Source organism: Oncorhynchus tshawytscha, linkage group LG02, assembly GCF_018296145.1.
Source record: "Oncorhynchus tshawytscha isolate Ot180627B linkage group LG02, Otsh_v2.0, whole genome shotgun sequence".
In the NCBI taxonomy this organism is placed as follows: domain Eukaryota; kingdom Metazoa; phylum Chordata; class Actinopteri; order Salmoniformes; family Salmonidae; genus Oncorhynchus; species Oncorhynchus tshawytscha.
In genome coordinates, this window is record NC_056430.1 from 71,486,960 (window position 1) to 71,502,746 (window position 15,787).

General features: G+C 43.8%; 1 protein-coding gene across 1 annotated transcript in view; it reads left to right on the forward strand.

Moving 5' to 3' along the window:
* The window catches only part of LOC112235488 (xylosyltransferase 1-like), a 141,722-nt gene that overhangs the window by 48,736 nt on the left and 77,199 nt on the right, over positions 1-15,787 (forward strand). The window contains exon 2 of the mRNA XM_042303931.1: positions 11,269-11,905. Coding sequence (XP_042159865.1) covers positions 11,269-11,905 — 637 coding nt within the window. The remainder of the gene's footprint in view (positions 1-11,268; positions 11,906-15,787) is intronic.

Consider the following 15,787-nt stretch of genomic DNA (forward strand, 5'->3'; position numbering starts at 1 on the left):
TGAGCACGCACCCCTGAGGGGCCCCTGTGTTGAGGATCAGCATGGCGGATGTGTTGTTACCTACCCGTACCACCTGGTGGCGGCCCGTCAGGAAGTCCAGGATCCAGTTGCAGCGGGAGGTGTTTAGTCCCATGGTCCTTAGCTTAGTCCCAGGGTCCTTAGCTTAGTGTGAGCCATGACCAGCCTTTCGAAGCACTTCATGGCTACAGACGTGAGTGCTACGGGTCGGTAGTCATTTAGGCAGGTTACCTTAATGTTCTTGGGCACAGGCACATGATGTCACGCTGGGCTTGTGGGTCATGCTCGTTGAATGCCAGTAATGCCCACTGACACGGTGACTACAGACCGGACATCACAAAGTCAACACAAACAAATACACACACACACACACACATACACACACACACACACACACACACACACACAGTCAAAACAGCTTTCAAACTGCTTTCTCACCAGTGCACTGAAGCGGGGGGAGATTGGGAGAATTCACCAAAGCCCCTCTCTCTGTTAGTCTCTCACACAAACCCTCCCTCATCCCCCCTCCTCTCTGTCCCCTGCCTGGGCCTTTGTTGTTGTTGGGAGGAGGGCTCCCTGGTTCTATGCATTGTACCCCCTGCTCCTCACACATTAGCATGAACACACAACCCCCCCACCACACACACACACACACACACACACACACACATATCTCCTCTATATGTCAGCTGGAGTAGCCCTCCTGTAAAGTGAACAATAACCACACTATAGCTTCTTTTAAAGGGGACTTGATGATGTCGTAGGGAGATTATCTCTCCCCCTCCTCCTCCTCCTCATCCTTCTCTCATTCTCCCACTGTCACATTGCACCGTGGTGAATGGAATGGCCATGGCTGTGCGGTTCAATCACTGTCAAGTAGCAGAGAAGAAGAAAAGAGGTTCCTCTTGTGTGAAATTTCACCATTCACAATTGATTTAAATAGCGGTGTCATTCCACAGAGAGAGACAAGATGGTTCTGTGGTGCCCTTGGTGAGATACAACTCGGGTCATGTGACGAGGGTCTATTCAGAGCTGCTTCGATGTGAAGGGCCACTGGTTTTATGGGAAAGAGAGAGTAGGGAGAACATTAGGGGTGAACTGACAGTATCTTCTCATGGTCTTTTAAGGGTCCTTTATGCCCCTTGAGAGATAGAGACACATGATTTGATGCCAGACTGATTTATTTTCACTATGTCATATGGTATGTCCCATGGTTCATTGAGATGGGAGAAAGAGGGGGGTTAGAAGGTTTATGGAGAATAGAGTGATATTTGACTCTATGTACAGTATGGGGAAACAGTGGACTCTCTGGTCCAGGATTGTTGTTGTCACTGGCCAGGCCTGGTATGGCTGGCTGGATGTCTGACCCTAGTCTCTGTCCTATGTGTCCCTCTGGGTGGCCCCTGGGTGACCCCATGTGTTTGTCTGTGGCCCAAGGGTGGCTGGCCGCCACTATCACCTCTATACTGTCACCTTCTCCCTCTGGCCTGGGGATGTGTGAGGCATGGAGGAGTGAGGAGGCTGGGTGTGTGTATGTGGGAGGGGGGATGTGTGTGTGTGTGTGTGTGTGTGTGTGTGTTTGTTTGTGTGTTTGTGTTGTAATCCGGCCATGTAAACTGCTCTGATATAGACTTCCCTTATGGAGAAGGAAATCAAATCCAATTTTATTTGTCACATACACATGGTTAACAGATGTTAATGCGAGTGTAGCGAAATGCTTGTGCTTCTAGATCCGACAATGCAGTAATAACCAACGAGTAATCGAACCTAACCATTTCACAACAACTACCTAAGTGTAAAGGGATGAAGAATATGTACATAAAGATATATGAATGAGTGATGGTACAGAACGGCATAGGCAAGATGCAGTAGATGGTATCGAGTACAGTATATACGTACATATGAGATGAGTAATGTAGGGTATGTAAACATATTAAGTGGCATTGTTTAAAGTGTCTAGTGATACATTTTTTACATCAATTTTTCCAGTATTAAAGTGGCTGGAGTTGAGTCAGTATGTTGGCAGCATAATGAGACAGAGGAAGTCTGGAATCCTGCCTACCTCCCTTCTTTTTGTAACATTTATTTGATTTCATCGAAGTGCTAACAACATCCTATATTACCGTGTTAGATAGAATGGATCATTCAGGGTGTTTGTTTTTCAACTCGGTGAAATAAAATGAACCAAAATGTGAATCACAGGCAATTTTCACATCACCAAGTCACTTTCAATTCAATTTCCTCAACTGTCTGGGGGAGTTGAAGAATAATTGACCCCAATGTAATATCCTCTGTAAATACTACTGCACATGACTCATACATATGATACAGTCTGGAGTACATGACGGCTACAGTCCTTAGTGGCTGCAGACATATTCAGCTGTAGGACTAATACATGTTACGTAAAGTCTGAGGGGACATTTTCAGCTGTAGATTGGAGATTGCCCAGGGACAAGTGAACTCCCCGAGAGCTCCAGAAAACCCCCGATACGTCCCAAATTGCACCCTATTCCATATGTAAGGGTACTACTTTTGACCAGTGCCCACAGTGCACTACTTTTGACCAGAGCCCTATGTAGGGAATAGGGAGCCATTTGGGATGCAGACCCTTTTCTTTCATTTTCACTCTAGTTAACCTGCTTAGGAAATGTCTTTAAGTAGGAGCTCCCCCATAGGGAATGATATTAATATCTCTACTTTCTATCTGTACTGCAAACCAGACTCTCCACACGGGTTCCTCCTGTTTCTCAATGGGGCTTTTTCATACATATATATATGTGTGTGTATGTATCTTTTTATATTGAGAGTTTTGTTATAAAGTGTGTGGAAAGTGTTTGGTTTTTAAAGGAAGTGAGAACATCATTTTTGAGGAAGTTTTAGTTGATAGTTTCCATTTTCTGGGTTTTTGGACTGAGATATTTAGTTTGCCCAGTTGGGAGGCTACATTACGGCCACATAATTGACATATGAAAATGTCCCAACACCAGAAGTTGAAAATGTCCGCATATTTAACATTAATTTCCGGAATTACAGTAGCCTTTGAAGTTGGGCTATTTTAAATCCCCAAATTAGCTGAAAAAGCTTTTCTGAGAAGTTCAGTTGGTATTTTTGAGAAGCAAATAGTTACTTCATTGCATTGTAGATAGAAGGGTGGCGTGGAAAGACTTGTCCACTTGAAGTTGCCCTAAAGAGCTATGTTGTTCAGTTGAATACCGGCTACATTGTAATGGATGTGTTTTCTGAGGTAAACATCTCTCTTTGCAAAGAGAGAAGCCCGTCTCGAGGGCCATTTCCTCTGTGTTTCTGAGGTAAACATCTCTCTTTGCAAAGAGAGAAGCCCGTCTCGAGGGCCATTTCCTCTGTGTTTCTGAGGTAAACATCTCTCTTTGCAAAGAGAGAAGCCCGTCTCGAGGGCCATTTCCTCTGTGTTTCTGAGGTAAACATCTCTCTTTGCAAAGAGAGAAGCCAGTCTCGAGGGCCATTTCCTCTGTGTTTCTGAGGTAAACATCTCTCTTTGCAAAGAGAGAAGCCAGTCTCGAGGGCCATTTCCTCTTCTGGAGTGTTTCTGATATTGCTGCATATTTTTCACAGTCACAAGATTGGTGGCATAACGCCTCACATTTTCAGTGTAACAGTACCACACACATACTCTATATGAAAGGTATTTATTGAAGTGTGTGTGTGTGTGTGTATGTGTGTGTGTGCGCGTGCGTGCGCTGCCGCGCATACCAAAGACTCTCGCAGCTCATTCAGCATGGCTACACACACACACACACACAATGCATGTGACCAGCATTCCTTCAGTCGAAGCCATGAAAGAGAGCGAGAACAGAAATAGGTGGAGGGAGGGAGGGGGAGAGAGGGGAGGGAGAGGGAGAGGGAGAGGGAGAGAGAGAGAGAGAGAGAGAGAGAGAGAGAGAGAGAGAGAGAGAGAGAGAGAGAGAGAGAGAGAGAGAGAAAAAAAATGAGAGGTGGGCACGCCGTAATGTTCAGGACAAACAATGTTCAGGTATGAGTTAAAAGCACATTGTAAAATGTTGAAAGCACTTTAAGCGTCAAATAAAAGACACAGCTCTTTTATCCAAGGTTGGTACCTCCTGCAACGTACTCAGTGTGCTCTAAGTCACAGGAGGTTGGTGGCACCTTAATTGGGGAGGACGGGCTCGTGGTATTGGCCGGAGCGGAATGAGTGAATAAGTGGAATGGTAACAAATACATCCAACACGTGGTTCCCAGGTTTTGATGCCATTCGCTCCGTTCCTCCCCTCAGCAGCCTCCTGTGCTCTAAGTAAACACATGAATACATGTGCGTTGAGGCAAGAAGTAATGTGGCTTAAACAGTTGATATGAGACATATCGCAGCTTGGAGCAGACCTGGGTTCAGATACTATACCTCCAGCCGTGTTCCTGTAGTGTTTGTAGCCAGCGTCCGTGGTTCGTAACAGGAAGCTGGGCTGGCACAGGGATCAGCGCTTTTTACATCTAGGTAATTATGAAAGAGCTTTAACGACACAGCAGGGGATCCTGACTGACGACTGAGGCTGTCCCACAGAGTGCCTGATCCCCGCGACCACCTCAACACATGATGAATGATCCAGCAGCACGTGTCATGTGTGGCCTGCTAACCTACGGAAGGCCAGTTTGATTAGTCATGTCTGACGAGGCAGATGGGTAAGGAGGAGACTGATGTGTGAACTGATTTGAGATGATTGTTTACCAAAGATAGTGGATAAATGAAGATGTCCCGTCCCGTTTACCAATCTGAGAAAATGGTCAGTTCCGGACTGGTCTGCTTCACGGGGTGGCTTTCCTATTGGCACCAATGCATTAGCAGCTGGGTCTGGTCTGTTTAGTTCATTGGCTGTATATGAACCAGAATAGATTAGATAGTGGGATGTCTCTCTTTCTCTGCCGCCTCTGGGTTTACTTCTGGAGCTCCATGTTCTCATTCTTTAGTGTCACCTCATAGTTGATGTTTCAGTATCCCAACCTTACAAACAGAGACTTACTTTAGCATTGTAGCTATTATATTACAAACAGAGACTTACTTTAGCATTGTAGCTATTGTATTACAAACAGAGACTTACTTTAGCATTGTAGCTATTATATTACAAACAGAGACTTACTTTAGCATTGTAGCTATTGTATTACAAACAGAGACTTACTTTAGCATTGTAGCTATTATATTACAAACAGAGACTTACTTTAGCATTGTAGCTATTGTATTACAAACAGAGACTTACTTTAGCATTGTAGCTATTATATTACAAACAGAGGCTTACTTTAGCATTGTAGCTATTGTATTAGCCTGGTTCCTCTCTAGGTTTCTTCCTAGGTTTTGGCCTTTCTAGGGAGTTTTTCCTAGCCACCGTGCTTCTACACCTGCATTTCTTGCTGTTTGGGGTTTTAGGCTGGGTTTCTGTACAGCACTTTGAGATATCAGCTGATGTATGAAGGGCAATATAAATACATTTGATTTGATTTGAAATTTGATATTACAAATTGTAATGTAAGTGCTGCTGATTTTCATCAGTACAGGAATGCTTATTACTGAATGTTTCCCCCATTACTGACCAGCTCTCCTCATTACCCAGAAGGCCAGTTCCATGGCTGTTACGTCATAGCATTGCGGAGATGGCATGTTTCTCTGCAGGGAAAAAGAGATAGAAACAGCTGTAGTTAACCGATAGATGGTGTGTGTGCGTGCGTGCGGTGTGAGAGAGAACGATTTGTCAGATAGCAGTTGATTGAGTGTGTATGGGAGCCACAGCTCATCTGAGTTGGCCCCATGTGGGAGAAATAGCCAGTAAAACGAGGGCCAGATTTAAAGTGATGTGTTCAGTGCTGCTGCTAAGGGTCACCAGGGGACCAGTACAGTAAATGACAATAGGGATAGAGGATGGAGGGAAGGAGGGAGGGAAGGGTAGTGCCAGTGTGCAGGTAGAATTTGAGAAATGAACAGATTTCCCCCCTGGAGTGAGAGATGAGGGGAGGAGGAGAGGGAGAGTGGGTATGCCTGAGCAGCTGTGGTGTGAGAGATATGAAGTTGAAAGGAGATTGGAGAATGGAGGGGGGGGGGGCGGGCCAGATGAAGTATCTCCCTCTCTCCCCTGTGGTAAAGGAAATGGGGTAAATGGAATGAGCCGGTATGAGGTGTACAGTATGACAAATGGACCAAACCATCCCTTGTAGGTGGGGTGGTTCAGTCAGAGTTCCAGCCTCAGTCCCTCACCCCATTGCCCCAGCCCTCCTACCTGCAATGATGGATAGCCCGAACGTTTACCCTTTTACCTGCTTGCATTCTCTCTCGCTGAGCGATTGGGGCCGAGGGGGGCGAAGGGGGTTGAGAAGGGGGTTTAGTAAGCGACCGCGTGTCAGGCGAACCGGGCTTGGCCTCCCCAAAGCACACTGTAGGAAAAGACAGATTCCCCCTAGTAATCGATAACCAAGCACACACACGCGCACACACACCCTAATGGCCTAGCTTCCTAGCCTCACCATCCCTGGGCTATTAATTGTCCATTTCCCCATCTTTTCCTCTCTAAGAGCCCCCTGCTCTGTCCCCAGAGTTACACACAGACTGAGATTAAAGAGAGAGAAGTCCTTTAAACGCAAGAGAGAGTGAGAGAGAGAGAGAGAGAGGAAATGAAGGGCAGTAGAGAGAGAGAGAGGAAATGAAGGGCAGTAGAAAGAGAGAGAGGAAATGAAGGGCAGTAGAGAGAGAGAGGAAATGAAGGGCAGTAGAAAGAGAGAGAGCAAATGAAGGGCAGTAGAAAGAGAGAGAGCAAATGAAGGGCAGTAGAGAGAGAGAGAGGAAATGAAGGGCAGTAGAAAGAGAGAGAGCAAATGAAGGGCAGTAGAGAGAGAGGAAATGAAGGGCAGTAGAGAGAGAGAGAGGAAATTGAGGGCAGTAGAAAGAGAGAGAGGAAATGAAGGGCAGTAGAAAGAGAGAGAGGAAATGAAGGGCAGTAGAGAGAGAGAGGAAATGGAGGGCAGTAGAAAGAGAGAGAGGAAATGAAGGGCAGTAGAAAGAGAGAGAGAGGAAATGAAGGGCAGTAGAGAGAGAGAGGAAATGGAGGGCAGTAGAAAGAGAGAGAGGAAATGAAGGGCAGTAGAAAGAGAGAGAGGAAATGAAGGGCAGTAGAAAGAGAGAGAGGAAATGAAGGGCAGTAGAAAGAGAGAGAGGAAATGAAGGGCAGTAGAGAGAGAGAGAGGAAATGGAGGGCAGTAGAAAGAGAGAGAGGAAATGAAGGGCAGTAGAAAGAGAGAGAGGAAATAAAGGGCAGAAAGAGAGAGAGAGACGAAAGAAACTAGGGATCAGGAGAGAGAGGGGGAGAGGAATCGGAATGAGACAAAGAGATAGAGAGAACAGAGGAACAGAAGTATTTATTTCTCCACGTGTGAATCATATTCACCCCCCGGTCTCATTATACAACATGTTTTTTTATACTTTTGAATGCAGTAATGCCTTATTAAATCCAGTGATTCGCAGATCAGAGAACAACCCTGTTGATTTAGCCAGAGGCCTGCTGTGCTGTTGGGCTCAACACTTTTCTCTTTCAAATAGAGACAGTTAAAAGATGAAGACAACAGATTTAATGCATTTGGATTTGGGCTTTCCTGCGATTCCAACCGTGTCCCTTCTTCTCATGTCTCTCACGGCCCACGCAAAGCCAGGGATATCTGCTGCTCCAGGGCTAACATGTGCTCTTTTTTAAACTCCACTCCTCTCTCTTTCTATTCTCTCTCTCTTTCTATTCTCCTCTCTCTCTCTATCTCTCTCTCTCTCTGTCTCTCTGTCCCTGCCTTCTCCCCCCTCTCTCTCTCTCTCTCTCTCTCTCTCTCTCTCTCTCTCTCTCTGGATATTTTAAGGTGATCGGTAGTGTAGGGCAGCTGTTACATGGAGGATTAACATCTTCTAACGTGTATTACCTCAGCCGGTATAACACAGCAGCTGTGAACCGCCACACACACACACACACAGAGGAGAAGAGAGGCGGTGACCCAGTTGTGGCAGCAGGTGGGTTGGAGGTGATTTGAACGAGGTTGAGGTTTAAGAGAATCAGTGGGTGTAATGAAGAGGGTACTTTGGCTATTTGCACATATGATGCAACACTGTACGTAGTCAAACTTTTCTGAGTGGAATGTTCACTGTTCATTTCTGATGGTTTATTTCCCCTTGTTTATTTACATGTTTGTGGATTGTCTATTTCACTTGCTTCTCAATGTGAATACGCTTCCCCATGCAAATAAACCTTTGTGAGTGAAATGTTTACTGTTCATTTACATTTTCAGGGTTTTTATTTTGTTGTTTCTTCTCATTTTTGTCTATCGTTGCTTTGGCAATGTGAACATATGTTCCCCATGTCAATAAAGACCCTTTTAATTGAATTGAATTGAATTGAGAGAGAGAACTGACAGTAAGAATGTTTTGCAAACGATTAGGAAGATCTATCATAAATCTCACAAAAATGCCCGCCCTTCCCCTCTCTCTCCACCCCCTGCCCCTCTCTCCACCCCCTGCCCCTCTCTCCACCCCCTGCCCCTCTCTCCACCCCCTTCCCCTCTCTCCACCGCCCTTCCCCTCTCTCCACCCCCTGCCCCTCTCTCTCCTTCCCTCCCTCCTCTTCTGTCTCCCAACTTGTCTCTGTCTCAGTCTTCCACCTCTGTAATAGGCTCAGACACAAGGTGTTTGCAGAGAGAAGAGGTTGATGTGCTGATAACAGGCTGGCTTTAGGGAAGAGAAATGCATTTCCTTACCGAGCAGTGCACCTCTCTCGGTCTCTCCTTTTCACCTCTCTCTCTCGCTCTCTCTCTCTCTCTCTCTCTCTCTCCCTATCTTCTCTCTCTCTCTCTCTCTCTCTCTCGACGTCTTGCTTTTGCTTTTCTCGCTCCTTGCTCCCTCTCTTCTCTCTATCCTTTTCACTGCACTTCTCTCTCTCATTTGCTCGCTTTCACTCATTCTCTGCCTGAATCTCCTGCTCTGTAAATGTCTTGCTCTCCATTTCTCTCTCGCTCTCTCTTTCCATCACCCGCCTCTCTCTTTCTATCACCTCACTCTTGCTCTCTCTCACTCTCGTTCTCTCTCTATCCTCTCTCTCTCTTTATCACCTCACTCTTGCTCTCTCTCACTCTCGTTCTCTCTCTATCCTCTCTCTCTATCACCTCACTCTTGCTCTCTCTCACTCTCGTTCTCTCTCTATCCTCTCTCTCTATCACCTCACTCTTGCTCTCTCTCACTCTCATTCTCTCTCTATCCTCTCTCTCTCTTTATCACCTCACTCTTGCTCTCGCTCACTCTCGTTCTCTCTCTATCACCTCACTCTTGCTCTCTCTCACTCTCGTTCTCTCTCTATCCTCTCTCTCTCTCCATCACCTCACTCTTGCTCTCTCTCACTCTTGTTCTCTCTCTATCCTCTCTCTCTCTCTATCACCTCACTCTTGCTCTCTCTCACTCTCGTTCTCTCTCTATCCTCTCTCTCTCTATCACCTCACTCTTGCTCTCTCTCACTCTCGTTCTCTCTCTATCCTCTCTCTCAATCACCTCTTTCACTCTCTATCACCTCTCTCTCTCTCTCGCTCTCTCGCTCTCTATCACCTCTCTCGCTCTCTATCACCTCTCTCTCTCTCTCTCTCTCTCTCGCTCTATCACTTATCTCTCTCTCTCTCTCTGTCACCTCTCTCTCTATCTATCATCTCTCTCTCTCACTTGTCTCTCGTTCTCTCTTGCTCTCTCACTTCTCTCGCTCTCTCACTTCTCTCTCGTTCCCTCACCTCTCTCTCGCTTCTCTCTTGCGCTCTCACCTCTCTCTCTCTATCACCTCTCTCTCTCATCTCTCTCACTTCTCTCTCTCTCACCTCTCTCTCTCTATCACCTCTCTCTCACCTCTCTCTCGCTATCAGCTGTGACTGTAAACAGAGAGACACATGAAGCCTCAGCTTATACTGGAGCTCTATATCCTCTCCCATCGCTGTTGTTCTTTGCCCTTCCTCTCTCACTCACACACACACACACACAGACACACACATTTGCTCTCCTCCCTCGCTCTCCGCCTGTCTAGCGAAGTGTGTGTGTTTCACGGCGTCTGAGCCAGGTAGGCAGAGGAAGCTCTCTCAGCCTGTTCCATTTGATGCGTCTGGGAACATTTCAGTGAAGCGAGCGCTTCTGAGGTGCGGCAGAACTCTCCCGCTTGTCAACGCCCAGACTCTCCTCTTTGTCATCCCCCTCTCCCTCTCCATCCCTCACTCTCTCAATCCCTCCCTCTCTCCATCCCACCCTCTCTCTCAGCTTGTTCTGGTGGAAAGATGGGAAAATTGTACATTCAGATCTTGGCTCAAAGCCCACAAACAGGGGCTGCAAACACACACACACACACAGGCGGCGACACACACACTGCCTCCTTTTCACACGCCACACTATTGTAATTCCATAATCATCACGTGGCTCCGGAGAATGTGGAATAACAGAATACGTGTGTTCCCTGAATGCTTACACACACACACAAACACGACACCCACACACCACACACACACACACAGAATCACATTCCGGTGCTTTATCCCCCTTGCTAATCTGTTTACGGGGTGACAGGCACATCAGGGGAAAAGTTAATTGAAATCGGTACTAATCTGATGATGACACGCACACAGCCACAGAAAGTAGTCCTCGTCCCCGTCGTCACCGTGGCGATAGGCCCAGTCAGCCAGTCAGGTTGCACCTTGTTGTGTTTGTGGCAGGGAGCGGAGGGAGTCAATAAGTTAATGCTACTTAATTTCATGCCTCTTGGTTCTGTTAAGCTGCTTGGTGTGTGTGGCATGTTGATTGGTAATCTGACATTTGATATGTGCCTCACTGACTCACTCACCACAGATCTGGTTCTGCTTGTTTGTGCCCCCCTATCCCCTCCCCCCCTCTTCTCTCATTATCTATCCTTCTCTTTCCTCCCATCTTCTCCTTTCCTTCTCTCTCTCTTTCCCCTTTCCTCCCCTCTTTCCTTCTCCTCTTTCCTCCCCCTCCTCATTCCCCCTTCTCTCTCATTTACTCCATTCTTCCCTTCTCCCATCATTGTAAATAAGAATTAGTTCCTAACTAAATTACGTTCAAATAAAAACCAACAACAATGAAACTAATCTGCTCTCACCGTCTCCTCTTCTCACAGGATGGCTACTATTCCCACCGCCCCAAGGAGAAAGTCAGAGTGGACAGCAACAATGAAACTAATCTGCTCTCTCCCTCTCCTCTTCTCACAGGATGGCTACTATTCCCACCGCCCCAAGGAGAAAGTCAGAGTGGACAGCAACAATGAGAACTCTGTGCCCAAAGACTTTGAGAACATAGACAATAGTAACTTTGGCGCCCGTTCGCAGCCCCAGCGCCAGCCTCCAGGGGGCGCTGACAGTAACAAACGCAGGGAGAGGCTGCAGGAGAAGGCCCATGCCGAACAGGCAACCTGGAAGGATAACGTTCCAATTTTCAGCCGGAGCTCCAACGAGGTCCTCCAGTATGGACGAGCCGTAGCCCAGAATGGCTCACTTCCTGTGGGCCCGAAAGCGGTTGGAGCCGGGGTGGGCTCTAGGAACCACCACAGCCGCTCTTCACAGCCACAAAGCCAGGATCAGGCTCAGACTTACCCACAGTCGCAGTCCCACCCCCAGACTCAACATAGACACCAACACCAGCATCAAACCAGGAAGCAGGCGACTGCGGCTCCATTGGAGGTCGTTTACGACCAGCCGCCCAAGTGTGAGATCAGTGGGAAGGAAGCAATTTCGGCTCTGTCCAGAGCCAAGACCAAGGAGTGCCGGCAGCAGATAGCTGAAGTGTACTGCAGACACAAGGAAGGTCAACTGATGCCTGAGAAGGTCACCCGCTACTGTCCCATAGAGGGTGAGTTAGTAAATATAGTGTTACTACTGTTACTGTACCATAGAGGGTGAGTTAGTAGATATAGTGTTACTACTGTTACTGTCCCATAGAGGGTGAGTTAGTAGATATAGTGTTACTACTGTTACTGTACCATAGAGGGTGAGTTAGTAGATATAGTGTTACTACTGTTACTGTCCCATAGAGGGTGAGTTAATACTATAGATACTGTTACTACTATTACTGTACCATAAAGGGTGAGTTAATACTGTAGATATACCTTTACTACTATTACTGTACCATAGAGGGTGAGTTAATAGATATACTGTTACTGTACCATAGAGGGTGAGTTAATACTGTAGATATACTGTTACTACTGTTACTGTACCATAGAGGGTGAGTTAGTAGATATACTGTTACTGTACCATAGAGGGTGAGTTAATAGATATACTGTTACTGTACCATAGAGGGTGAGTTAATACTGTAGATATACTGTTACTACTGTTACTGTACCATAGAGGGTGAGTTAATACTGTAGATATACTGTTACTACTGTTACTGTACCATAGAGGGTGAGTTAGTAGATATAGTGTTACTACTGTTACTGTCCCATAGAGGGTGAGTTAATAGATATACTGTTACTACTGTTACTGTACCATAGAGGGTGAGTTAATACTGTAGATATACTGTTAATACTGTTACTGTACCATAGAGGGTGAGTTAATACTGTAGATATACTGTTACTACTATTACTGTCCCATATATGGTGAGTTAATACTGTAGATATACTGTTACTACTATTACTGTACCATAGAGGGTAAGTTAAAAGATATACTGTTACTGTGCCATAGAGGGTGAGTTAATACTGTAGATATACTGTTACTACTGTTACTGTACCATAGAGGGTGAGTTAATACTGTAGATATACTGTTACTACTGTTACTGTACCATAGAGGGTGAATTAATAGATATATTGTTACTACTATTACTGTACAATAAAGGGTGAGTTAATACTGTAGATATACTGTTACTACTATTACTGTACCATAGAGGGTGAGTTAATACTGTAGATACTATTACTACTATTACTGTACCATAAAGGGTGAGTTAATACTGTAGATATACTGTTACTACTGTTACTGTACCATAGAGGGTGAGTTAGTAGATATACTGTTACTGTACCATAGAGGGTGAGTTAATAGACATACTGTTACTGTACCATAGAGGGTGAGTTAATAGATATACTGTTACTGTACCATAGAGGGTGAGTTAATACTGTAGATATACTCTTACTACTGTTACTGTACCATAGAGGGTGAGTTAATACTGTAGATATACTGTTACTACTGTTACTGTACCATATAGGGTGAGTTAGTAGATATACTGTTACTACTGTTACTGTACCATAGAGGGTGAGTTAATACTGTAGATATACTGTTAATACTGTTACTGTACTATAGAGGGTGAGTTAATACTGTAGATATACTGTTACTACTATTACTGTACCATATAGGGTGAGTTAATACTGTAGATATACTATTACTACTATTACTGTCCCATATATGGTGAGTTAATACTGTAGATATACTGTTACTACTATTACTGTACCATAGAGGGTAAGTTAAAAGATATACTGTTACTGTGCCATAGTGGGCGAATTAATACTGTAGATATACTGTTACTACTGTTACTGTACCATAGAGGGTGAGTTAATACTGTAGATATACTGTTACTACTGTTACTGTACCATAGAGGGTGAATTAATAGATATATTGTTACTACTATTACTGTACAATAAAGGGTGAGTTAATACTGTAGATATACTGTTACTATTGTTACTGTACCATAGAGGGTGAGTTAATACTGTAGATACTGTTACTACTATTACTGTACCATAGAGGGGGAGTTAATACTGTAGATATACTGTTACTACTATTACTGTACCATATAGGGTGAGTTAATACTGTAGATATACTATTACTACTATTACTGTCCCATAGAGGGTGAATTAATACTGTAGATATACTGTTACTACTGTTACTGTACCATAGAGGGTGAGTTAATACTGTAGATACTGTTACTACTATTACTGTACCATAGAGGGGGAGTTAATACTGTATATATACTGTTACTACTGTTACTGTACCATAGAGGGTGAGTTAATACTGTAGATATACTGTTACTACTGTTACTGTACCACAGAGGGTGAGTTAATAATTTAGATACTCTTACTGCTATTACTGTACCATAAAGGGTGAGATAATACTGTAGATATACTGTTACTACTATTACTGTACCATAGAGGGTAAGTTAAAAGATATACTGTTACTGTGCCATAGAGGGTGAGTTAATAGATATACTGCTACTGTACCATAGAGGGTGAGTTAATACTGTAGATATACTGTTACTACTGTTACTGTACCATAGAGGGTGAGTTAATACTGTAGATATACTGTTACTACTGTTACTGTACCATAGAGGGTGAGTTAGTAGATATACTGTTACTACTGTTACTGTACCATAGAGGGTGAGTTAATACTGTAGATATACTGTTAATACTGTTACTGTACCATAGAGGGTGAGTTAATAGATATACTGCTACTGTACCATAGAGGGTGAGTTAATAATGTAGATATACTGTTACTACTATTACTGTACCATATAGGGTGAGTTAATACTGTAGATATACTATTACTACTATTACTGTCCCATATATGGTGAGTTAATACTGTAGATATACTGTTACTACTATTACTGTACCATAGAGGGTAAGTTAAAAGATATACTGTTACTGTGCCATAGAGGGCGAGTTAATACTGTAGATATACTGTTACTACTGTTACTGTACCATAGAGGGTGAATTAATAGATATATTGTTACTACTATTACTGTACAATAAAGGGTGAGTTAATATTGTAGATATACTGGTACTACTGTTACTGTGCCATAGAGGGTGAGTTAATACTGTAGATACTGTTACTACTATTACTGTACCATAAACGGTGAGTTAATACTGTAGATATACTGTTACTACTATTACTGTACCATAGAGGGTGAGTTAATAGATATACTGTTACTGTACCATAGAGGGTGAGTTAATACTGTAGATATACTGTTACTACTATTACTGTACCATATAGGGTGAGTTAATAGTGTAGATATACTGTTACTACTATTACTGTCCCATAGAGGGTGAATTAATACTGTAGATATATTGTTACTACTATTACTGTACCATGTAGGGTGAGTTAATACTGTAGATATACTGTTACTACTGTTACTTTACCATAGAGGGTGAGTTAATAGATATACTGTTACTGTACCATAGAGGGTGAGCTAATACTGTAGATGCTGTTACTACTATTACTGTACCATAGAGGGTGAGTTAATACTGTAGATATACTGTTATTACTGTTACTGTACCATAGAGGGTGAGTTAATACTGTAGATATACTGTTACTATTGTTACTGTACCATAGAGGGTGAGTTAATACTGTAGATACTGTTACTACTATTACTGTACCATAGAGGGGGAGTTAATACTGTAGATATACTGTTACTACTATTACTGTACCATATAGGGTGAGTTAATACTGTAGATATACTGTTACTACTATTACTGTCCCATAGAGGGTGAATTAATACTGTAGATATACTGTTATTACTGTTACTGTACCATAGAGGGTGAGTTAATACTGTAGATATACTGTTACGTATATTACTGTACCATAAAGGGTGAGTTAATACTGTAGATACTGTTACTACTATTACTGTACCATAAAGGGTGAGTTAATACTGTAGATATACTGTTACTACTGTTACTGTACCATAGAGGGTGAGTTAATACTGTAGATGCTGTTACTACTATTACTGTACCATAAAGGGTGAGTTAATACTGTAGATATA